Source organism: Pararge aegeria, chromosome 26, assembly GCF_905163445.1.
Source record: "Pararge aegeria chromosome 26, ilParAegt1.1, whole genome shotgun sequence".
Classification (NCBI taxonomy): Eukaryota; Metazoa; Arthropoda; class Insecta; order Lepidoptera; family Nymphalidae; genus Pararge; species Pararge aegeria.
The window spans coordinates 1935314-1962359 of record NC_053205.1 but is presented as its reverse complement, the minus strand read 5'-3'; the positions used below and the strand labels follow the sequence as shown (position 1 = coordinate 1962359).

Sequence of the window (27046 nt, the reverse complement as noted above, 5' to 3'; positions counted from 1 at the left end):
GTTTTCCTAAATAAATAAATAAATAAATATACACATACATACATACATACATACGCAAAACCTCAATATGAGGGTCCAAAGCTGTGAGTTCGATTCCCATAACTGGCAAATGTTTGTGTGATGAACATGAATTATTTTTCAGTATCTGGGTGTTTATATGTATATTATAAGTATTTATGTATATTATTCATAAAAATATTCATCAGTCATCTCAGTACCCATAACACAAGCTACGCTTACTTTGGGGCTAGATGGCGATGTGTGTATTGTTGTAGTATATTTATTTTCATCGTTTTATTTCAGAATCAGAATCCTGATAGAGATTCAACCGCAGAAGACTACGCTCAAGGTTCAGGTGAGTAATTGAAATAAGAAAAATACTAAATTGAACCTGGATAAGAGAAAAGTTCTGAGGTACGGGTGGATAGCAGAAAGTTCTAGGGTACGGGTAGATAAGACAGTAGGGTACAGGTGAATTGTATTGTATATATTGAAGGTACACCTGCTATTAAAGGACTGCTAATCTGTCGTATATGAGGACTATGCCACCACATTACCCATAACTGAGACACGGATTTTAAATTCAAAATTCAAATTCGAAAATTCTTAATTCATGTAGGCACTTATGAAGCGTTCATACATATATGTTTACATTATTGCAAGGGGATGGTGATAACTTCGTTCGCCAACTTAAATCTAAAGCTGGGTTCCAAACGTGTAATTATGACAAAGATATAAAGAAGTTTCTCACTTATCCAGGTTCATTTTTTAATTAAGTTCTTCTATAGTCCAATTTATAATTCCATGGAGCGAACTATTTTGTACCAATTAAAAAAAAAAAGCTTGTTGGATTACCATGCCCATTGTCTTACGTGCGTTAAAATAATAAAAAAAAAAGTACAGTTCACTTTATGGCATTAAAAAATGGACTGTACATTATAAATTATTTCCATATAAGTTTACAGTAGCCTTATCCAAAATCAATTGAATAAAAGTTAAGCTTAGAACTAGTAATAGTCGATACATAATAAAACAGTGGCGTGCACTTCATACACGCACAAAAGCACTGCCTACCCAAAATTTTTTATACAACTCGTATAGGGAAAGAATAGTTTGCCGTTTTATTTAATGCAATTTTCCTACTGTATGCATACCCTGGTAAGAAACCCAGTGTACGCCACTGATCAAAAACGATACTATAATCGAAATTAAAAATAATATAGGTACTTCTAGTAGGCCTACGTAATGAGACTTTTGAAAAGTCAAGTCTGTCTGTTGTAAATGTACAGGTTTGGAAGGCAGATTGTACTGTGAAGCACAATCAAGAAACTCAGTGGTTGCTCAAAGTCAAAGTCAAAAATATCTTTATTCAAGTAGGCCCATCGGTGGCACTTTTGATGCGTACATAAGAATTACACGGTAGTGAGATGATGGCGATAACCACATTCGTAAACTTAAAACTAAAGCTACGAAGGTTCCAAACGCGTTTTTGTTTTTTTTTTTTTTTTGTGTTACACCATCTCACAATGTCATTTTAAATTATTATTAGAAGAGTAACCTGGTTAGAGCAATAATTTACACCAAAGCTTTTTTATCGATATCGATACGTAGCCCTTTATACTATAATAGGACTTTTCTATAAGCTTACGTTTAATACAAACTTTGAACTTTTTAAGAGACATCTCCAAGATGTCGATTGGTAGTTTATTGTAGAATTGTATGCTCTTTTCCAACATCAACATTTTCCAGTTCAACAATCTACTTTATATATCTTTCCATGTTATTAAAAAAATCCTTGATGATTGATGAATGAAAAATCATAGAGAATAAAAAATTATATTACCTACCCAAGCAGCATGAAATTGTTGGCGAAAAATTAAATATAAAATGATCTGCTAAAAGCGGGAAATAATTAATATTAACCGATATTAATTAAAAAAAAAAACGTGTGTGTACTCATACACGTACACGCGTTAGAAGTTAGTACTAAGTTATACTAAGTGATGCTGGTAACAAAATATAAATCTTTTCAAAAATTTTTACCTTTCGCCTTATTCTACTTTTGTCGAAAAAACGAAAGTAACAATAGAAAAAAAGGTATTGTTTGAATTATTGAAAGTCAACTGTCAAACCTTTTTTAGAAAAACTAAAATGTTGACTGTAGCTAACTTCATGGTGTCGGTTTTTTGTGACGGTGTGCGCGCGCATCGTAAAAATTTTCTCTCACCATTTTTCCCTAACGCGCCAAAAGAAGTATAACTTCAAAAATATAGAGGAATTAAAAAAAAAAGCGCGCGATTGGACTTACTGAGCAGGCGTATCTAATACAAAGTGAACAACTACAGAATAACTGACTAAACTAGACTAAAGAAATATTGAACATATATAGAAGTACTGTCTCTTACTCGCTAATAGTTTTCGTCTTAACAATAATTATTCATTGTAAAGTCAGCATCTCCTCAGGATGCCCCGGATGCATTGCCGAAGATCTGTTTGCTGTGGAGCATAAGGATTGAAGAAATTGTAAATTACACCACACAGATTCTCCTGCTTTTCGCGGAGTATAGCAAATTAAGCTTTTTTTTCATAAAATGCCATAGATTTCCACAAAGTAACGCCTGCTTATACCCTATAGTTTATACAGTAAACCAATGCCATAGTTTTTACTCAGAGAGATCAGATAAAACCCTAACATCACATGCAAAATAAAATTATGTGACTCCTATCACTATATCAGGTTCGCGTCGCGTAGTGTAGGTACTATGCGTGTGTTGGTCTTTCATCTTCAACATTCGTAATTTTTTTTTTCTTCACTCTGCAAGCCGTTACCGGTAAATAACGTCATAAAACAGTAAACTAACGTCATAAAGCCAATAACACGTTTTCACAGATACATTATATAAAAGCACGGGCGTCTTGCAGAACCCAGTAAAACCCAAGTAAAAATACTTTTGCAATATTACCATAAACTTTACGAAGCTGAATAAAACAACCCCTTCTCATATATCGCATAAAATATAGGCTATTAAAAGATCGATTTCGCCAATTTGCGTTTCAGAAACTGGGGGCCAGTAATATATGAAAATGTTACGTTACAGTCGTTCCAATGCTCGCGAGACATACTCGTACGTCAAATTCATGTTGCATTTGAAATCGAAATCAATCCGACTTAAAATCCCTCGGGATTCCATTGGAACGGTAAAAAATAGTGTTTAATAAATCTAAAAGTAACAAGACCGTAACAGACTGTGAAACTCATGTTGACGAGCTGCCGAAATGCAAAATTTGCCAGTTTTAAAGAAGAATTTAAAATAACATGAGAATTCATGCTAGTAAAAAAACATTTTAACTGTAAATTCTGTGAATTTAAATGTTTAGGCGAAGATCGTTTAGCGCATCTAATGGCGGCGATCTCATGTACGATATGTGAATAAAAATATGAAACATATAAAGATTTAGTGATGCACATGAGTACTTACGCTGTTAGGAGACCTTATGTATGTAAGCTGTGCAAATTCAGATGTACAGTTAAAAAACGTTTGGAAAAGCACACGCTTTTGAACCTTTTACTTCTTCTTCTTCCTCCTCTTCCTCTTCTAAACTTGATGGGCGTGCAACTGCCAAAATTATTATGAGAGCTACCTAAATGAGACAAAGCATAAAATATTTCAGTATTTTTTTTTATCATTTGTTCAAAATAAATTGTAACATCCCCTTAGAAACTAAGCGTTTATGGTGGGGATGGCGGGATCGCAAGTATATATCTTTATGCATATTCAACTACTTAATCTAAATGTAAATCATTTAGACAATCTTAATCAAACAGTGGCATTTTAATATCAACATCGTGTTGAATGAACTATATGATGAACGTTATTAAGTTAGTTTTATGTAGTTAAGTATTATGCTTTATTACAGGACTGTAAATAGTGAATGAATGAATGAATTAATGAATGAATACACTTTTATTGTACACCACATAAACATATAGTAAAATTGTAAATACAAAATTTACAAAAAGTATACATTTTGGCGGCTTTATCGCTACATAGGGATCTCTTCCAGGCAACCAAAGGCGTTAAGCACAGCTCAAGAAGAGAGGTAGGTGGTGCATTTAAATAAACATGCATATATACCTTTATATACATATATAATATATACATATAATAAACTTACAATAAAATATATAGATAAAATACCGTGTGATATGATGTTTAATATGATATAAATACCGTGTGATCGAATAAATTAATTACGCATCTTATATTACCTTTGAGGATTACATTCAGGCATTCGACATTCATCAGCACAATACCTGGCTAGCGTTTCAGCCAGTACAAGTAGTGCAATTTTCAATCAATGTGTCTCAGTTAGCACATTGATTAAAAATTCGCGTCTTTTTATTTATTTATTTATTATCTTTTCAAGGGAAACAAACAGTACTATTTATTCCACATAAAAGTAATGCCGTATTTTTATATCACATAAGCCAATGAAGTTTCCACAACTTAGTGTCAAAAAACGTCTTGTCAAAGAAAAGTCATAATATTTTTTGTAAATTAGAAATAGTTATTTCTAATTTGCTAAAAATGCTAAAAATTATAAATTTTTTGATATTGATTCCTTAAGACGTTGATTAATTAAAAGTAAAAACGAGCCAATTAGAAAGAAGTAAGAAAAAGATACTTATTTCATAATAAAAAATTGTTTCGTTTCAGTCGATCCTTTGCCATGGCGACTTGTGACAAACGTAACTAGTCTACATGGAGTTTCTACAACAGAAACCATCCAACCTGGCATTGAAAAGGTGATAGTTAATATTTATGAAAACACTGAAGTGAGCGAATCAGATAGTGCAAAACTTGATAATAATATAGCAGATCCAATGAGCAGTATTTCATGTCAAAATTTAGGGATAAACACTGAAAAAGCAAGTTCAACGGGTAAATCGTCGAAAAGCCGTTTAAATGTAAATTTTGCCCGTACAGAACTAAATACAAAATTGATTTAGTGAGGCACGTGAGAACCCATACCGGTGAAAAGCCGTATGCTTGTAACAAATGCGAATATAGATCCAGACAACCAACTAGCTTAGCGAGGCACATGAGAACTCACACCGGTGAAAAACCCTTTGCTTGTTTTGTATGCCAGGTTAGATTTACCAGACGTTGTGCTTTAATGAGACACTTAAAAAACTCACACTTAGATTAGCGTTAGTTTTATTATTTTCGCAAAAAACAATGCTGTTCACTATACGTATAGTTAAGTCATGAAATTGTATAATTATTGAGTATTTAGTTAGTGTTTTCATGTGAAGTCTTCTTACGGTTGTCTAGTTGTTATTTAAAAAAAACCTGTGTGCCGTCACGGGACGCCTGCAGATATGAAACATCGAAATTGTGTTCTGTAAGTTATTGCAGCTATTGCATAACGAAAAGATAAAGCATTACAAATTTGTTCCAGAATAAAAAAAAATACAACCAACTCCTTTTTGTAAGTCGGCTTATAATTACTGTTACTAAAAAAATAATATTCATTTTTATTGTGACATACGAATTATAAAAATTCAATCATATAGCGTGGCGAGGCGTCGCCACGGCCTGTGTCGCCACGCCAAAACTCAGGTTTACTTTCCGCCTATAGATGTTTCACATAAAAAAAAAACATTAACAACTCAACCACAGGATGTTACCTGCGAGACATAGGTCTTTTATAGGGCTCTCAACACACTTCGGTATTGTGTGTCCAGGAACTTAATATTTTAAAGATTCGACTTATAATCACTGTATGTATATCTACCGTTATTATATCGATAAAATGACCAATAAACTAGTTAGTAGAGTAAAGCTTTTCTAAAGTATTTCTCAACTTGGCCTATTAATGAAGCCTAATAATTATGCGAATTTAAATAGCGGCACGAAAGTCAAGCGGTAACCGTTATTGCGCAGAAGTCGAAAATAAGGTATCATGTGGGAGTAAGAGGGTCGCGTTGTGGGTGTGCGTATCGTTCGCAGGAGCTTATTGGCTCTCCAGTCGTATTCCGTCTCCCGTACCGATACGACACCCCGCGCACTTCCAGTGTACAGTCGCGTTCTGAATTGTATTGTTATTACTGTTAATTTTTGTTGTTGTTTTAATGAATGTGTTTATTTTTCCATTCCCCATAAACTTGTTAAAAATTATAGCCTAGATAACAAGAAATCTTTGGAACTTGAAACTCTAAACTATAATAATTACAAACACATATACTCACACTCAAACATGCATTTACAACAAACACACACATTACAATTAAATAATCTCATTTTCATTGGATAATAATCATTACTTTATTAATTAATGGCTAAATACTATTTATTAATTAAAGTAATATATTATTATTGCGCTATTGCCTGCGCGACAGTACCCATGCGTAGCTATCCCCTCCACGTTTCGTTCAGCGCTAGACTTACTTGCCGCGACTTGTACCTCACTTTATTCTTTATTTAATTAACAAAATTAAGCTTAATTTGCTATACTCCGCGAAAAACAGGAGAATCAGTGTGGTGCATCATCAGGAGATGTTGACTTTACAATGAATAATTGTTAACCATTATTATTATACTAATAATTGTTAACAATTATTCATTATTATTATATTAATAATTGTTAACAATTATTTATTCATTGTAAAGTCAACATCTCCTGATGATGCTCCGGTTTCGGAGCGAAACGTGCGTAGAGGGTGTATTGCCGAAGATCTGTTTGGTGTGGAGTATAAGGATTGAAGAAATTATAAATTACACCACACAGATTCTCCTGTTTTTCGCGGAGTATAGCAAATTAAGCTTAATTTTGTTAATACATCATGGATTTCCGCAAAGTAACGCCTGCTTCTATATTTATTTATTTATTTATAAAGGACAACCAACAGTAGATACATTAAAACATGGTTTTTTTTTTTTTTGGAATGAGTCACATAGTAAATGTTCAACTATTTACAGGTTATCACAGCATGCATTAAAATGTAAAACAGTCATTCTTATAAATTGTTTACAATTAATTATTAGTCAGTTAATATAAACCTTTAAAAGTATAAAAGTATAAATATTTAAAGCTAAATTACTTTCTATTATACAATACTTTATTTAATTATTTTAATAAACTTGTTATACTGGCTAATATTTTTACCCCAGAGACGTACATGAACAACGGCCAATTAAATCGGCCTTGGGGCACGTGGTGTTTTAGACGCGCGCAAGCCGAATGACCCACCTGTATGTGACGTAACACTGCAGCACAATAATATGGCCATTACAGTTAGTGAATAGTTGCATTGCACCCTCTGGTGCATTTAGGTAGGTAGGTAATTTAATAAAAAAAACCTTTAAAGCCCATCCGAAACATTTGATTCACGCATTTCCAATACGTACGTACCATAGACCACATACATACGCTGCGGCAGGTTATACAGAAGACTCAAGAGTATAACCGGCCACTTTGCTTAGCGTTTGTGGACTATGAGAAAGCCTTTGATTCGGTGGAAACCTGGGCTGTGTTAAGGTCACTGCAGAGATGCCGAATTGACTACCGGTACATCGAAGTTTTGAAGTGTTTGTACAAAAACGCCACTATGTCAGTCCGTATACAGGACCAGACTACGAAACCGATCCAACTGCAGCGAGGAGTGCGACAGGGAGATGTTATCTCCCCGAAGCTGTTTACCGCTGCGTTGGAGGACGTTTTTAAGCTTCTGGATTGGAACGGGCTTGGCATCAACATTAACGGCGAGTACATCACTCAACTTCGGTTTGCCGACGATGTAGTCATAATGGCAGAGACTCTGGAAGACCTTAATGCGATGCTCAATGACCTCAGCAGAGTTTCTCAACAGGTGGGCCTTCGTATGAACATGAGCAAGACGAAAATTATGTCTAACGCTCATGTTCCGCTCCAGCCAATAATTGTTGGGAACTCTGCACTCGAAATTGTAGACGAGTATATATACCTAGGACACACGATCCAGTTAGGTAGGTCCAATTTCGAGAAAGAGGTAAACCGCCGAATCCAACTCGGATGGGCAGCGTTCGGGAAACTTCGTGACATCTTCTCGTCCAAAATCCCCCAGTGCCTGAAGACTAAAGTCTTCGAACAGTGCGTGTTGCCAGTGATGACTTACGGATCAGAGACATGGTCGCTAACTATGGGCCTCATAAGAAGGCTCAGAGTCACTCAGCGGGCGATGGAGAGAGCTATGTTAGGAGTATCTCTACGTGATCAAATCAGAAATGAGGAGATCCGTAGAAGAACTAGAGTTACCGACATAGCTCAGCGAGTTGCGAAGCTGAAGTGGCAATGGGCGGGGCACATAGCTCGGAGAACCGATGGACGTTGGGGTCTTAAGGTGCTGGAATGGCGACCCCGCACCGGTAAACGCAGCGTAGGTCGGCCCCAAACGAGGTGGACAGATGACATCAGGCGAGTAGCTGGGAGCCGTTGGAGGCAAGCGGCCCAGGACCGTGCATTGTGGAACTCCCTACAAAAGACCTATGTCCAGCAGTGGACGTCAATTGGTTGAGATGATGATGATGATGATGATTTCCAATGAACAGATTTTCGCGCCTGGTTACCCAAGAGCTGTTAACAGTCTAGCAAATATTCAGTGGCAATGACCAGTATTTTGGATATTATGTCCATGAGTGAACATTTGTACAACATGTATTTTATGAAAATGATTTATTTTAGTTTGTCTAATGATCATGATGTGGAAAAGATACCCATTTACGAACACAAAGATCGAGCTATTTTTATACAAATATAATAGAGTACAGAAATAATAGATAAATAAATAGGTAATTTCTCGCATATTTAATAATCTGGACGATAGACAGAGATAAAAAGTAAAATAAATTACTTCCTAAATGAGAATATTTAATATTGACAATAATAGGTCCACAGGGTTCCATTTCAAATGTAAACATTAGATTGACATTCTTTTTGAAAAATATAACAATTATGTAATCTATATAACATTGTAATGGACTTGTAATTGAATAAATAAATAAATAAAAAGACTTGGAAAGGAAATAGCATGAGTATGCGGGTAAATTAAATTCATATTTCTCTGTTACAGTTTGTAGTTTTCTTATTGAGAAGATGGTTTGGGCATCCGAAATAAATTGAGTAGTTTTTATGGTGTTCCTATATTATAAAGATGAATCACATTGGTAACTGTCTCAGTGAAGCAGCGATAGAAATAGTTCGTCTCGTGAGCTTCTGCAACATTTTTCTCAATAATAAAATCTTAAAAAAAGTATCTTAATACCTGGACCTTGCTCACGAATTTACCGCCACGTGGAATGTTGAGTCGACCGTTATTGTCCCGATCGTCGTTTCAGTCAATGGTCTTCACGCGAAAAGCTTCGACCAACATCTTAAGAAGCTTTCGCTTGGTTGTTGGATCATGGGTCGAATACAGAAGGCAGTAGTCCTTGAAACGGCGCGTATTGTGAGGAGGTTCCGCACTTTGGAGCCCTGACCGCCGGTTGCTTGGGCATTCAAAAGCCCCACAAGCGGAGCGTGGATGTTTTTTTTTTTTATAAATTTTTAATAGTGTTTTTTATTTTCTTTAAGCATTGTTAAGAATTAAAAGAAAAAATTAAAAAGAATAAATGATAGACTAATAAAATCTTAATAAACTTACTATAGTCGTAAAAATGTAATAGGCCCGTTTTGACATTTGTGCAAGACCATAGAATGTAACTTGGAACGAAACTGAAAGAAACAAAAAAATAAAAATCAATTACATACAGTGTTTTAAAAAATACGTAAATTTTTTTGGGAAGTTAAATAATACGAAAGAATATATCGCGAGTATTCTTTTTGCGCTTACTTCATAGTAGCATGCAATTTATAATTGTTGCGAAACGTTCCGAAAACAGTTACGTTCTCAGTCTTTTTTTTTTTTATACTAGAGCTGTAACCATTTTTTTACTGAATATCGAAATTATATATTGTGTAGTTATTTTTACTGCAAAGAATGAGCTTGGTTCTCAAAATGGGTTCTAAATAATGAGTCTGAGTTGATGTATCTGACCAAGCGGCACATGACTGAAGCGTCCCCGTGCGCACTGCGCAGTTTTTCGTTCCTCATCTTGTAAAGTTGACTGTGCGCTCGTTTAAGTAAACAATATTGATATATATTGTTTACTTTTACGTTAACTATGGCTCTTCTATTTTGGACATTAATTTAAACATAGTGATTTGACTCGATTTTTGTGTTTGTTTTTATATAGTACTAACTCTGTTTCAACATGTTGAAAAGTGGACGTATAATCAACAGCCAGTTACGCGTATTGGTTGTGAAGTTAAAGGAATACTTTGAACGAACGAACACTTTACAATACATAATAATATCAATCCAGTACTGATACAAACTTGAATTGATTTATCGTGAGTATCGAGTACAAGTCTTATGGTTCCATAACTAGTTACGTCGCGATGACAAATGTCAAAACGGGCCTATTATATTTTTACGACTATAATGTTGATATTAATATAATGTGAATAAAGTACCATTAATGATGCGAAAAAAGAAACAAAGTGCCTTAACAAGAAAATTATGTTTCGTTTCAGTCGCTCCTTTGCCATGGGGACTAGCGATAAACGAAACGAGACATGCGGTTTCTACAAGAGAAACCATGGAACCGGATATAAAAAAGGTGAAACTTAGTAAGGTGACGGAAATGAATGTGAGTGAATCAGATAGTGTCAGTCAAGATGATTATAAAGAGTGTGAAAAGTCATTGACAAATATTTTATATCATAATTTAGAAACTTCGACGGAGGAAGAATTGCCAACCATTGTAACTAATAACGATGATACACTGTTCTCTTGTAAGTTATGCGAGTATAAAACAACACGAAAAGGTAATTTGAAGATACACATGAAAACCCATTCCACTGAGAAGCCCTTTTCATGTCAGATATGCGAGTATGAATTCGCACGGAACTGCGATTTAGCGAGGCACATGAAAACTCACTTAGACGTCAAACCATTTTCATGCAAGCTATGCGATTATAAGTGTAAATATAAAAATTGTTTAGTGGAACACATGAAAATACACTCCGGCGAGAAGCCATACTCTTGTAAGTTGTGCGAGTATAAATTCGCTAGGAAAAGCGATCTGGTGAGGCACATGAAAACGCACACCGGTGAGAAATCTTACTCTTGCGAGTTCTGCGACCACAAAGTTGCAAGGAATTGCGATTTGGCTACGCACATGTTAACGCACACAGGTGAAAAACGTTTTACTTGTCAATATTGCGATTTTAAATTCGCAAGGAAAGGTGATTTGGTGAACCACACTAAAATTCACACCGGTGAAAAACCGTTCGCCTGTAATCTGTGCGAGTACAAATGCAATCGAAAGAAAACTTTAGTGGATCACATAAGAACTCATACTGGAGATAAACCTTTTTCATGCGAAATGTGCGGCTATAAATGTATAAATAAAAATTATCTATCGAGGCACATGAAAACGCACAGCGGCGATAGGCCTTTTGCGTGTGAATTGTGCGACTATAAATTTGCAAGAAATAAGTATTTAATAAGACATATGCAAATAGTACATGATGTATATAAAGAGTAACTTTATATTATGTATTTCATGATGTTATTATATATATATATATATATATATACTATTTTAACACAAATAGGAATATAACTTATATATTTAAATTGGTATTGTATTCATCATGTGCGAAGATAAAATTTAATAATTAAAATTTTAAGAATAAAATTTATTTTAATTATTCTGACCTCATTACATCGCAGCCCGTAGTCTATGAAGATCTTCTTATGATGTTTTAAAGATTATAAAGTGCGTTATAATTTTTAACGTTATTATTGTTACGTTTTAACTTAGCAGTTAAACGTTGTGTATACTTTATTTTAAGTATTGGATAGAAGCTGGAATTACTTTGCGGAAGTCCATCGTACACATTGGTTTAATCTGCTATTATCGTGACAAACAGAAAAAATATTCTCTTTAATCTTTATATACCACAGATCTTGCAATATACGCTCGAGACAAATCTGTGATAGGTAACAGCCCGGAGTCAGGAGCTCAGCGGTGTCTTTCCCCGTCTCTCGGAGAGGACATTTCTATTCGATACTCTAATTTCAACATTTCTATTTCGATAACCTACTCATAATTGCAGCTCAATTCTACTCGCCTGACTAAGCGTTTTCTTGCCGGTTTCTGCTTTATAGAATCTGCCTTCCGAACCGGTGGAGATGGTATAGTCACCACAAAGTACAAAAGACATACTCGACGGTTTAGGAGTGTTCATATTAGGTCTACTTGAAATAAATTAAATTTGAATTATGAAAATTATGATGTCATTGATTGACCACTGAGACTGAGGCTACTCTATAGACTATTTAATGTCAAAAATTAATCCAAAATATCTAAATTTATTTTATAGTAGAGCTAGCTATCTACAAGGAAAGAATAGGTCTTTCGTTGTAGATAAGGAAAATACTTATCCTTATCTACAGGAAAAAGTAGAACCAAGGTAGCACTACTAAATTAAGCCTGGAGATATTTTATTAAATTATCATTTATTTTGGGTGTTATTGAGCTCGTGACCGGTAACCCTATATCGAATACATAACTTAGTAAATCGCACGAAATATTAATAAGAGTATTAAAATATAATATATAAAAAAATGTTGAAAAGCAAAATTAAAGTTTTGATATAAAATCAAGTTTTTAATTTGCTTCGTGAATTTTACCTACTACTCGTTCGTTGGGTAAACTTCTGATAATTTTATCTGCCATTCAACGCACGCACGCCCGTGCTATTTGCATTCGCTAGGCGTTCGTTTCGACAATCGATGTTGCTCGGCTCCTAAAAGTCTTGGCGTTTTATTAAATAGCCACATTCAAGAATTGGGCTATCAAATGCAAAAAATATTAAAAAGTATAAGTTACAAAGGTTAGCCCCTTTATATGAATACATATGAGAACATTTTTTAATCTGCAATTTTTATCATAAGTATACATATCTATCAAAATAGTAAAAAATGACTTCCTTTACATCGGTATTTATAATGAGGTTTGCTTCTAAAATAATTCGCTTTAATAACTAATCGACACTAGCTAATCAAATAACGAAATTGTTTTAAATATAATTGTGCGAACGAGATACAAGCTGTAAGCCATGTTTAATAAAGCATAACGTATTAAAAGTCCCATCCTTATAAAATAGTTAAAGAATTTAACTATTTTATAAGGATGGGACTTCAAATACTAGAAAAAGTAAAGAAACACTGCAACATAAAATTTACGAACGAAATACAAGATGGCGACGCAACGCCAGGGTAGACGATAAAAAAGATCTTCAAACAAGACTGACAGATGGCTTTGGATAAACAAATGTGATTAATGCTTTAATAGTTTAGTTTTGTGTGTATCAAAAAAACAAAGTAATGGATAAATATTTCCCCCACATAAAACTGCTCGACATAAAATTAGTTTTTTTTTTTAACATTGCAAATGCCAACTTCTCATATGAATTATTTTTTTCTTTTAATTCGACACTATAGTATAAATAGGTTCTACCATAGCTGATTAGGGAAGCATATTTAAATTGAACGCGGGTGAAACAGCTCGTCACCGCTAGTAATATAATAATTTAAACATTAAAACATTTCGTTTCAGTATCTTCTTTGGCATGGGGACTTGTGAATAGCGTAATCCAACATGAAGTTTCTACGTCAGAAACCGTGGAACACGCCAATAAAAAGGTGAAAGTCAATAATCGTTGTGAGAAACCCGAAGTGATCGTATCCGATAGTGGAAGCCACGACAGTGACAAAGACTGCGAAGATTCATCAGACACTGTACATACATATGAAATACAGAATAAGGGGAAAACACCGACCAATGCTCATGTTGATGGAACATTGAAATGCCAGTTCTGTAGATACAAAGCGAAAACCAAAGTGGCTTTAGCGAGGCACGTGAAACGAACTCACACTGGCGACGGGAAGAGCGTAATATGGAAATTCATTTGCGATGTATGCGAATACAAATGCACACAGACCAACGTGTTCGTAGAACACACGAGGATTCACACCGGCGAAAAACCTTTCTCGTGCGACAAATGCGAGCACAAGTTTGCAAGGAAGAGCGATTACATGAGACACTTGAAACTGCACATTGGTGAAAAGCCGTACTCATGTGAATTCTGCGCGCACAAGTTCTCGAGAAATAGCGACTTAGTGAGGCACATGAGAACTCACACTGGCGAGAAGCCCTACCGCTGCGAGTATTGCGACTTTAGGTTCTCACGCAATAGCGATTTAGTGAACCACAAGAGAACGCACACTGGCGAAAAGCCTTACGCCTGTAATTTATGCGACTACAGATGTACGCGGAATAGTAATCTATTTAGGCACAATCTGAAAAATCACACGCGTGATTCACCGAATTCCTAATATAATATTCTCAAATGATGATGGTAATAGGAAAACCATTGCCTATGAACAGCAACACGTCACAGGGCATGCAAGGAGCCGGTCCTTTAAAGTGCTGCCTTGTCAACGTCAACCTCAGCAGGGCTAGCGAAGGCAGGAGAAAAAAATTATATGTCCTGACAAGACATACAACTAACGGATCCACCTGCTAAAGCACGGAAACATGGAGCAGAATTTTACCCCCTTTTATTATTACACATATATTATTTGGATATTATTTCCACTTGTGGTGCTGAGAGTTATAAAACTGTGGCAGAAGATAAATTTGTATCCTTTGGGAGTAGTTAAATTTTTATCCTTTCCCCGAGGAGATAATTGTCTCTTGCCCATGCTAATCCGTGCAGCCATATAGAGGCACATGAGAACTCAAATCACATCTGCAACCACGCCCTTAAGACCAGACACAGAAAAGCATTGCGATAGAACTACCCCGGACGAACTCTTTCAAAAAAAGCTCTTATTTTCCTGCTTTTCGCGGAGCATAGCAAAATAAGCTTAATTCTCACAATATATCATGGATTTTTTCTCACTAAGAATCCTTATGGATACCGGATTGTCGGACTCTTACTAAAATCCCACGTTGTTCCAACCAGTACCCAGTGGGCTGGGCCACGAGAATACTTTCGCGACACTGGACTAGTTAGATTTTTTCTAAGTTTTGTTTCTCACGGGGAAATCCTCATGAGTTCCATCGCGCCAGCAAGGTACGGTAGTTTTTACGGACTCTTACTAAACCCCACCTTGTAATAATTAATCTTTTTTATTTATTTTCCTGTGTGGAAAAATCTGTTTAATTAATGCCTGCAATTACACGATAATGAAAGCCTGTGACTTATTTATTTTTTTAATTTTTGTAATAAAATGGCGAGAAAACTCAGAAATAACTTACTTAATTTTACACAGTTTCTTCTAGAAAAAAAGTTATCGTAATATCTGCCGCGACCAAGGGGATACGTGATCCATTCGACCTGAATTGATATTAGATTCAATATAAGTTGTGTACGCGGGTTTTGTATGTTCCAAATTATGTTATCAAAATTAAGCTTAATTTGCTATACTCCGCGAAAAGCAGGAGAATGTGTAATTTATAATTTCCTCAATCCTTATACTCCACACCAATATAAATAAAATTAATAAATAAAATATAAATTACACTACACAGATTATTCTGCTTTTCGCGGAGTATAGCGAATTAAGCTTAATTTTGATAACATAATTTGGAACATACAAAACCCGCGTACACAACTTATATTGAATCTAATATCAAAAACGACTCCACTTTAGATAGATTATTTTCTCGAAGAAATGGTTAGCCACTTCTTACCATTTAGCAGTTGATAGTGATTATTTTACCTCGAATTGTCTAAGCGTTCACCATAACATGGGAAAATGGGAATAAAATTGTGACATAAGCCAACATTCTGCAGGTGTAAAGTAAAATGTGCCTGGGGCGTTCTCACTGTTTTTGGGCATAATGCACTGCATACAATAACGGCTAAATGAGGATTCTGTATGCTCTTAATTCAATGGCTTTAAACTTTCTTTATAAAGACCTCTGTTGAGCTTTATTTATGTGGTTGATCAATGACATCGTAGTACTAATGGCTCGTTGGTCCAGCGATGAGCATGTTTGGTTGCTACCAGTGGCGTGCATAGAGGGTATGCACAGGGTATGCAGATGATATAAAATAAATGAAATCCCCAGTACGAGCTATTAATACTAGGCTTTTTATATTTCATGGATTTCCGCAAAGTAACGCCTGCTTCTATCCAATATCCAAATTCTGTTGTTAAATTTTACCCTACCACAAAAGGTGTTTTTTCCACCAAATTAAGTTTTTAGGTACAATGTCAAGTAGAAACCGAGTAGGGTTTGGAGTTTGGCAGTTATATTAATAACTGCGGTACTCCAAACAGGTAAAATTCTAATTCAAAATTTCTTTATTCATGTAGGCCACTCACACAGGCACTTATGAAGCGTTCATACATATATGTTCACATAATTGTAAGAGGATGGTGATAACTTTGTACGCCAACTTAAACCTAAAGCTACGAGGGTTACAAACGCGTGCTGGTCTAAGAAGAGCCCACAAACTTAGCCATACATACTTCTTTATTCAAACAGGCTCATGGCTGGCACTTTTGATGCATTACATGTAAAATGTGACATAGAAGTGAGTTGATGATGTTAACTTAATTCATCAACCTAAAACTAAAGCTACGAGGGTTACAAATGCGCCCTGGTCTAAGTAGAAGCCCGCAACAAGCTTATTAGTTAGAATACACAATATATCAAAGAAAAATCATTTTATACCTCTACAGCGATGCATGGCATTCCTATTCTCCAGACCAGGATGTTGAGACTACAGACCAAGCAATCAATTTTAGTTTTTCGAGTGGCCAAGCTACAATTACACGATTAGTGCACCTCTAACATAATAGCTGTGTGTATTGTCGTAGTATATTAATTTATTGTTTATAGTTATAAATGGAACCATATACCATCTAAAATACCCCGTCAAAACTACAATTTGGTGTTGTTTGGAGCAGATAAAATAATTCTTTGAAAACCGACAACGCAGGTAATCACTTGAAATCATTATACCTTACAAATAAAAAAAAACATACCTACCGATGAAACGAAATATTTCCATTCGTTTGTCCAACCATATTAGACGTATTTTTACAGTTATATACGGCACATTTGGTCATATTTCCGTTTGTTTTCTCTACGACTAACGTAAATAAATAATATTCTTTTTCTTCTTTTGCTTTTTTTGGCTTTTAGGTTCGGCACGTTGTATTTCGCCAATGTCACGTAAACTTGGAAGATCCACAAAGGTGATAAGTGATTGTCAAAAAATAAACATTATATAAATATACTTTTTATAAATCTTATTTCCAAAATAAGGCGTTCGTAAGGAGTGTGGTATTTGGTTAGTGTTATAATAAATAATATAAACTGTTCTGACGGTGGAATTCGCACTGAGTCTGATGATAAGAAGTAGAGACTAGAGATAAAGATATATAGAAGTTTTGAGCAAGCAGAATTTAATCACTGATTGATATCAGTAAAGTTTGCCTCACTGTCGTTCATTTAGATCCACAGTGCTGGTAGACCCATGTTTCAAATAAGGTGGTAATGCAATAACTTTTACTACTTAAAGTAAACAACACTTGCATGCATAAAATTGTAGGTACAAAACACATGTACATGTACATGTTTTTAATTCATGTCTTCTAGAATTAATAAATTTAACAAAACATGTACCTCTAATTTTAGGCATCTACATAGTACATACACATTTTTTGTAATTTACACACAGATGACAGTTAGATCCAATTTATAGGTTCTGTATAGGTTCTGTGTCTCCGGTTAGATCATTATAGCCGTAAAAATGTAATAGGCCCGTTTTGACATCTGTGCAAGACCTGTGAAGAATGGAACTTGGAACGAAACTGAAAGAAACAATAAAATAAAAATCAATTACAAACAGTGTTTTTAAAAAAAAAGTAAATTTTTTTGGGACGTTAAATAATACTAGTGTTGTAACCATTTAATTACTGAATATCACTAGCTTCATTCGATTTTAATAGGAATTAAATATTATATAGTAAACTTTACTTATCAGAACTTTAATCCAATGCACTTCAAAATACATAATCATATCGATCAAATACTGATGCAACTAATACAAATTCAAATACACGAGTACAGAGTCGTATGGTGACATAACTAGTTACGTCGCGATGACAAATGTCAAAACGGGCCCATTACTTTTTGACGACTATAGATGACATAGGCAAGACCTAATCGTACCTAACCTAAGTGCCATCCCGTAACTCGTCTTCCTACTTGCTTGATAGTTTCCTAAAGTATACCAGCCTTCCTAATCCCCTGACATCTTTCACAATCAACCCACTATATTCAACCCCATTTAAAGCATTAATATACAACCCTTCCATCATCACAGATCTAGGTCTGAGTAAAGGATCCCCAGATACCAATATCAAACTACAAAAGCATATTAGTCAAAATTGGTCAAATCATCTTATTATATATACTGATGCTTCAAAGCTGTCTCCAGAAGGTTGTGTTGGTGCTGCATGTTGGGTTCCTGTTTACAGAATTGTTTTAAAATTTAAATGCCCTCCCGAGTCTTCTGTGTTTACCGGAGAGGCCATTGCTCTTTTGGAAGCAATCCTGTTTGCACTGTCCCATAACGTACAACAGACGGTTATTCTGACTGACTCTTTAAGCTGTTTAATGTCTATTAAAGAAAACCCCTTTCGCAGCAAATCACGATTTCCCATTATCTTAAAAATCCGGAAGGCTCTGCTCTCTTGCAATCAAAAAGGACTATTCATCTTACTGGTTTGGATTCCAAGCCACTCAGGTATTCCAGGAAACGAGACTGCTGACTCATGTGCCAAAACAGCTGTTGAGTCAGGTTCTCTAGATCATTTTAAAAATTCATCGCATGACCTATGTACTCTTGCCAAAACATATATGGAAACAGCCTGGAAAATTTTTTGGAATGATTCCAAATTGGTTAAGGGTAAGTTTTACGCTACCATCCAACAAAACATACCAAGACAACCCTGGTTTTGTCACTCTCGGAGTACAAATCGCTGGACTTCATCCACAATTTCCCGATTGCGTCTTGGTCATGCTAGCACACCTGTACATCTGGCCAAACTCCGGATAAGGGACAACTCCATCTGTGAGTGTGGCTTGGATGAGGGCACTATAACTCATATTATTTTTAACTGTCCCAAACTTACCTATCCCCTCTATGACGTTCTTCCTCCCAAAGTCCCCCGTCCTTTGAGTGTTAAATGTTTTTTAATGTTTGTTTTCAGTCCTTATTGTAGATTTTTATGTAAATATATAGTAAGTAATAAAATTAAAGTGTAATGTACAAAAAATATCCGTGTTAGATATATATGCATGTGTTGTCTGTGCTGCCTTAGGTTAAAGAGCTAACTAGCTAATAACAACTATTTCTTGGTACAAATTCAAAATTAACTTTTCATTAGTTTCACCGATCAATCTCCTTCGTGCCTTCTTCATCTACAAGACATTGGCGAAGTACCTTGTGCCCAGTTGGCACAGACAAAAGCCATAAACAAGAATTGAATTGAATTGAATTGAACCTAAGTGCCAATTATTCTACATGATAAATAGGACCCTAACAACTTACTAGAGCTACAGAAATGGTATTCTGGGTACAATTCACTAAAAACCGTGACATTATTAACATCCGGTCACTAATATCAAAAAGGTTTAAAGTGTATATAAAAACTTACTACTACTTTCTGTTTGTCTTAATAAAACTGGAAAATAATTTATAGAACTTTAGGCCACATAAAGCAGGCTTGTTAACTCAGTCTACTTTCCTTTTTTAATGCTGAGCTGAATCATGCTGAATGTATCAGTACCCTGTAGCAAATAACGTGTTATTCAGCTCTCCTAAAAAAATCCTCTTTGGACGTACAATTTCATAATGACACGTAGGTCCTATATGAAATTGGTATTGAAACATTCAACACTGAATGCTCTATTGCTGCCAATGAGATCACGCGTCAATTTAACATGAATAAATATGATGAATAGTTGGTTTATGCTGTAACTTTTTCAAGACAGCCACAGATAGTCAGCTGTTCCTGATTGTTGCGCTCGCTTTATGACAAAAATTTTACAATTTAATCCGGCAGCTGTGTACTGTTTATTATTTGGTTGTAAATTTCTTTATAATGATTATAAATGCCTAAATCAGCAGTAATGACTAATCATGCTAATTATTATGATGTTAATTACTAATTAGCCATGCATAGGTATTTGACAAAGTACATAAATCCTATGCCAGATATTTTTTTCCAACGTTTTGGATAATTAACTAGAACTGTGTGTGTAGTAAAATAAATAATATTAAATTATAAAAAAATGTCTTCTATTCATACAGTGTTTCAGGTAATTTTTATAATGTGTTTAGTCAAGTGATTTGTCAATAAACAACTATGCTATATATATCTTATCAACGTTTTTTCTGTTGTTTTGCGATCGTATTGTACAAACCAACAATCACACTGAAAAATTGATGTTGTAAATAGGTAAAGTATGTGAGGCGATAAACTGTACAAATTATGGATAATTCTTTTACTGATAGGAAATGTTTTGTTTGTGAGTGTCACAGGCGTATTAACACGAAAAATTAAAAGACCCTTTTGTGGTAGCGCTACCTTAATGGTGAGATACATATGATTGAGTTCTAGAGAAAAAAATAAAAATATTGCAAACTAAACTACGTGTCGTAAATTCTAATACCACACATATAATTATTATATATAATAGACTAGCTGTTGCCCGCGACTTCGTCTGCGTTTGATTTTGTTTTTAAAGTATTCAGAATCGCTAAGCCTTAAATGAGTATAGTAGTATATATAACATGTAACTGTCAATTAATAATAGACAAATAATTTGCAATAAAATAAAATTGGGACTATAATTAAAGATCTAAGCTATCCTATCTCTTAAGTTGGACCAGACTGCTAACGGTGTGCCAATTTAATTTAAAATCGCTTAAGTAGTTTAGGAGTCCATCGCGGACAAACATCGTGACAGGAGATTTATATATATTAAGATATTGTACATACATATAAAAATATAGTAGTTATTTATATTTAAAAAAAATATTTTCTAATTTATATCTACCCATGCGAAGCAGCTATTTTGTAATATTAGAAATAATAAATATATTTTCTTACAGGTCTGTACTATATGTCTTGATACAGACTCAAAATTGTATGTCATGAGTGAATACAAAATGGATAAAGCATATGAATACTTAACGGGTCTTTCAGTAAGTTGAGCATTATATAAATTATCACTATACTTTCAGATTGTCTGACACTGGTTTTAATTTGCTTCAATACGAGCTGGCACAGTGTTCCCCACTTCTTCTTCTTCTGTTCCTGGGCCCGATCCTCTGCACTTAGTTGTCCTGAACCATCCTTAACCGTCCTTTGTACATGTGGCCGCTGTTAGTCTCCCTGCTGGATCACTCCAGTAAATGAAATGCTAAAATCAAATAAAAATATTATGAAAATTAAGTTTAATTTGCTATACTCCGCGAACAGCAAGAGAATCTGTATGGTGTAATTTATAATTACTCCAATCCGTATTTTGTTGACTTAACAATTATTCATTGTAAAGTCAACATCTCCTGAGGAACCTCTGGTTTTGGAGCGAAGAGGGTACATTGCCGAGGATCTGTTTGGTGTGGAGTATACAGATTGAAGTAATGCCTGCTTCTATCCAATATATAAAAATATATTGAGGTTATTAAAAACTATTCCATTATTTGAAACGTGGATTTTAAATAGTGAAAAACTTTGGAATATTGGTTATGGTAGGACTTGTCTATCTTTATTATTATACTAATAATCACAATGAATGAATTATTATCTTTTTTTTTCCAGCTCAGCAACATGGAGCATGCAAAGTTTCTTTGCTTTGAATGTGTCCACAGATTATTGAGCTTCAGTAAATTTAGATGCAAGAGTTTAAGAGCCCGTTTGGTTATGGAGAATCTACTTAAAAACTACACTGAGGTAAGGGTTTTTTTTGTGATTTTATTACAAATTACCCTTTTCTTTAAATTTATTTAATTAAAATATCACTATATATACAAAACAGTACTCAAACCCATATGGACATACGGATTACAGCTCTGGGGCTCCGCCTGCGATTCCAACAACAAAATAATCGAAAGAGCTGAAGACTCTATTCTCAAACAAATAACGAACTCCCCTTGGTTTATCAAGAACAATGAGATCCACGAGCATCTGAGGATCAGGAACGTAAAAGAAGAACTGCAACAGTGTAGTAACAACTACCAAATACGACTTAGGCACCATCCCAACCAGCTGGCAGTTCAACTCACTGTACCAGATTGTCTCAGCCGGCTAAAAAGAAAAAAAATTCTAGACCTAAATAAATGCTAAACCAGTCTTTCCTCAATATGACAATTTCCAATAGGAAATTATCATAAAATAATTAAAAATATCTATGAACACATCTGCTCATAGTCAAGGACTGATTGAAAAAATTAAAATATCACATACGTTAACACTGAAGGAAAACAGTAAGGAAACCTGCATGCATGTTCCATAATGTACTCTGGGCCGTGTGAAGTTTACTAATCTGGACTTGGCCAGCGTGGTGGACTACAGCCTACACCCTTCTAGTTCTGAGAGGATACCCTTTCCCAGTAGGGAGACAACACACAAAAACACTCAATACTCACAAGCACATACACGCACATACTTGCACATACTCTGGCATACTCCCACGAACTCTCACACCAACACACACACGGACACACATACACAGTCTGTCGCACCTGTACGTGTACACACATTATAAAATTGTAAGTTGTATTGTTTTAGTTAATTCTCATATTTTAATTTTCATTGTTTTAGTCTTTTTGTATTTAAGCGAACCCAGGGGTTGGCGTAATAGCTGTAACAGTTTTTAACTAACCGTTCCTTAAATTATAAGAATCCGTTCTAAGATACTATAATAAATATAATCTTATATCTTTAAACGAGCAATTCTTGTATATATATGTATATATATATATATATATATGTATATATATATATATATATATGTATATATATATATATATATATATATGTATATATATATATATATATGTATATATATATATATATATATATATATATATATATAGTAATTGGAATCTCAGAATCGGCTCCAACGATTTTCATGAAATTTAGTATACATGGTATATCTGTTTCGGGAGCGATAAATTGATCTAGCTAGGATTCATTTTTAGAAAATGTCATTTTATTTGTGTTTTCCGGTAATCGGTTATTGGTGCAACGAAGTTGCACGGGTCAGCTAGTATAATATTATAGATATACTTTTTTTGTATATATGTATGTATATATTATTAATAAGAGAAACAATTATTAATAATAGGTTGATGATACTAAGTCCGTCTATCGAAAATCCCGAACTTGCATTTAATGATATAAATACTGACACACATCAATACCTTTCAGATAACATTACAACATATAAAATCAATTGATCGAAACTTATACCGACTTAACTCGGGTATGGTGAAGATATTATTAGAACCTGATAACTGTGATTTATACATAGACAACTCTGATGTAGATAAACTAGTAGAAAGTGCAACAGAATACATAAATGATAGAGCAGTTGAAGAAATGATAAATGATGAAGTTCTTGACTCAATGATGGTCGGTGAAGAACATACTCAACAGAATACGGACATAGGATATAATAACAACAACAATACAGACATACAGATGGGATTGGATACAGGTTTAGAGAACGTCATCGTTAAAACCGAGCAAAATTTGTATGATGATCTTATAGATATCAAAACTGAAAATGTTGTCAGTGAAAATGATAATTGCGATAATACCATGGATTCTGATGCAGCAAACTACGATTATTTGTCGGAGAGTACTTTAGTGCTAGACGCAGTACCGAGTTCTGACGAACAGACGTTTATGTCAACTGAAACACAGAATTCTGATATGGACACTGAAAACTTAGGTAAGCAACTTCTTATTTATTTTATTTTAGGAGGTTATACAACTTGTAACCAATTAACGAAATACTTCTGGGTGCATAAATATATTTCGTAAGGAATCACCTGTAACAAAACAAGCATATTTATTTTTCCTAACAAACTAGTTCAAAGAATTCTAAATGTTTACTTTTGGCAACCCTATTGAACATAAAAGGCTGACACGCGCATAGTAGCTGCGCTACGTGAAGCGTACGTAATAAAGTTTTAAATTATTTTAATTTTGCATGTGATGTTATTTCTTTATGTAAAAACGATGGCTTTGTTTTACTCAAAATCTATTAGCGGTTCGGTTTCAGAGACCGTAATTAATGTACCTCTAAAGCCTGTGAAGTAGTATTTGGGTTTTTATTTACATGTTGCATAGATGTGACGTCATAATTTTGAATTCGGCGTTACAACTGTCATGGCGGACCGCTAGATTATGCAATATTATTTATTGGAAATAAATACCAATCTCACTTAGAATTTAAACTAAAATTCATTATACATTTATCATATATCACTACTTCCCAACTTCTACTATCAAAAGTGAATATTTTAAATATCGATTTTTCAATAGGAAATTTATTTAGTATTAATCTTGCAGCTCAATAGCTGCAAGATTAATACTAAATAAATTTCCTAGAGCCGTTTTAATTTAAATTTCTTTTTCTTTATCAGACCTAAAAAAAGAACAAAATGCGAAAGCCGCTAATGTAGTACGTATAAAGGAGAAAATGACGTGTAAAAGAGATAATAAGTTGCATGACAAATTGAAATTTGAGTCAACATCGGAAAACTCTGCAGTATCTGACGAATTGTTCAAATATGAGGAAATACCAAAACGCGAATCTGGTATGGAAACAAAAGGAGCTGATTGTTCTTCGGAATCAAACAGTGACAATGAAGAAAATAGTTTATTGGTTAAACGTGAAGGAAAACATGATTCAGTTAAATTGAAAAAAAGCACCGAAACAAACGCATATTCCTGTGATATATGCAATTATAAATGCAAGCTAAAAATCAGTTTAACCTTTCACATGAAGTCGCATGAAAGCAAGAAGTTATTTTCATGTGAAATATGCGATTACAAAAGTACATTGAGACACACTTTGAATGTACACATGAGAACCCACACAAATGAAACGCCTTTTGCCTGTGACATATGCAAATCTAAATTTAAAACTACAGATGAGCTAGCCCTACACTCGAGGTCACACGCAAGCGAAATGTCTTTTTCTTGTGCAATCTGCGATTATAAATGTAAACTGCGACACACTTTGAACGTGCACATGTCGAAACACAAAAGCGAAACGCACCTCGTATGCGGCATATGCGGAACTAAATTTCAATTAAGAAGTAATTTAATCAGACATATGAAAAGTCACTCACGTGAGAAACCGTTCGCCTGTGATCTTTGCGAATATAAGTCTGTGCACAGATACAATTTGAAGATACACCAAGCTGTTCACGCAAAATCCTACGCGTGTGGGCGATGCCAGCAAAAGTTTGCACATAAAAAATCTCTTGAGCGACATAATATGTGGATTCACATGGAGAAAAAATATATTGAGTGCGAGCTATGTGATTTTAAATGTCAAGACAGAACCGACTTGAGAATGCACATGAGATGTCACGATGAATCTCCGTTAGCACAGAAACACAAAAGAGCTTACGCATGCCACCTGTGCGAGTCGAAATTCAAGCAGAGTCACCATCTTGATAGGCACTTGAAAATGCACTCTGGTGACAAACCATTTAAATGTACTTCATGCAAACTTCAGTTCACGCAGAAAGTCACTTTGAAGAAACACATGTATTTGCATACCGGCGTGAAACCGTTTTCATGTGAGACGTGCCCGTATAAATGCACATCCAACGTTGATCTGGTGAAGCACATGAGAACTCATACAGGCGAAAAGCCGTATGCATGCACGTACTGCGACTATAGAAGCACTACTTCCTATTCTTTGCTCACCCACACGAGAGGCCACACGGGGGAGAAGCCGTTCGCATGTAATATATGCCACTACAAATGTTCGAGCACTAGTCAGTTAGTGAGGCACATGAGAACTCACACTGGTGAGAAACGTTTTTCGTGTGGTTTGTGCGATTATAAGTGCACGCGGCACTGCAACCTACAGACGCACATTAGGGTGCACACTGGCGACATGTTTTCGTGTGATTACTGTGATTATAAGACTGCGCACAAAAGTTGCCTCCTGGTTCACATTAGAAGACACATGAAACTCATCGAAGACAGCCAAGCAGGAGAAAGTCAAGCTAATAAATGAAAATACCCTCCGCGTGAAAAAAAAAGTAGAAGAACAAGAAGAAACACTTTATTGTACGTATAGCATGCAAAGGCGGCCTTATTGCTGCAAGCAATCTCTTACAGGCAACCTTTGTAGACAGGGATTACAGAAAGAGAACGGGATAGTGCCAAGAGTGTTGATAGATATATATGTATACCAAAATGTATATATACAAACACATAGATAATTTAAATAAATAAACGTAATATATAAATATATAACATACATAAATTATGTTTATGTCAGTTAGTAAGGTTTAGTAGTCCGAATCGAACTTTATGACTTCTCGAAATTCGTGCTGTAAGACACTGTTTGAAAAAAATAAAAAAGAGACACATAAAACAAAAGCACTAGAAATCGTTTATTTACTATTTTAAAAATATTCTCGATTTCTTCGAATTATTCGATTTTAGTTACTTAACTGACTACATAAGGTGAGATGGGTATATTGTTGAGCCAGCCGGCAGGCAGAATCGTAGCTGGGAAGCGATTCGGCTTATGCCAGAACAACCGACTGACCTGTTTTATTTATTTTTTATTTCATTTATTTATTCGTAATCAACAACGTT

The 27046-nt window shown here is 34.8% G+C and overlaps 1 protein-coding gene across 1 annotated transcript in view; it reads left to right on the top strand.

Moving 5' to 3' along the window:
- Window positions 1-26510, top strand: part of LOC120635110 (zinc finger protein 551-like) — a 35399-nt gene extending 8889 nt beyond the window's left edge. Inside the window, exons 6-11 of the mRNA XM_039906030.1 lie at window positions 304-355; window positions 4719-4807; window positions 21298-21390; window positions 22010-22141; window positions 23621-24146; window positions 24844-26510. Of these exons, the coding sequence (XP_039761964.1) occupies window positions 304-355; window positions 4719-4807; window positions 21298-21390; window positions 22010-22141; window positions 23621-24146; window positions 24844-26456 (2505 nt within the window). The 3' untranslated portion in view covers window positions 26457-26510. The remainder of the gene's footprint in view (window positions 1-303; window positions 356-4718; window positions 4808-21297; window positions 21391-22009; window positions 22142-23620; window positions 24147-24843) is intronic.
- Window positions 26511-27046: the final 536 nt, after the last annotated feature.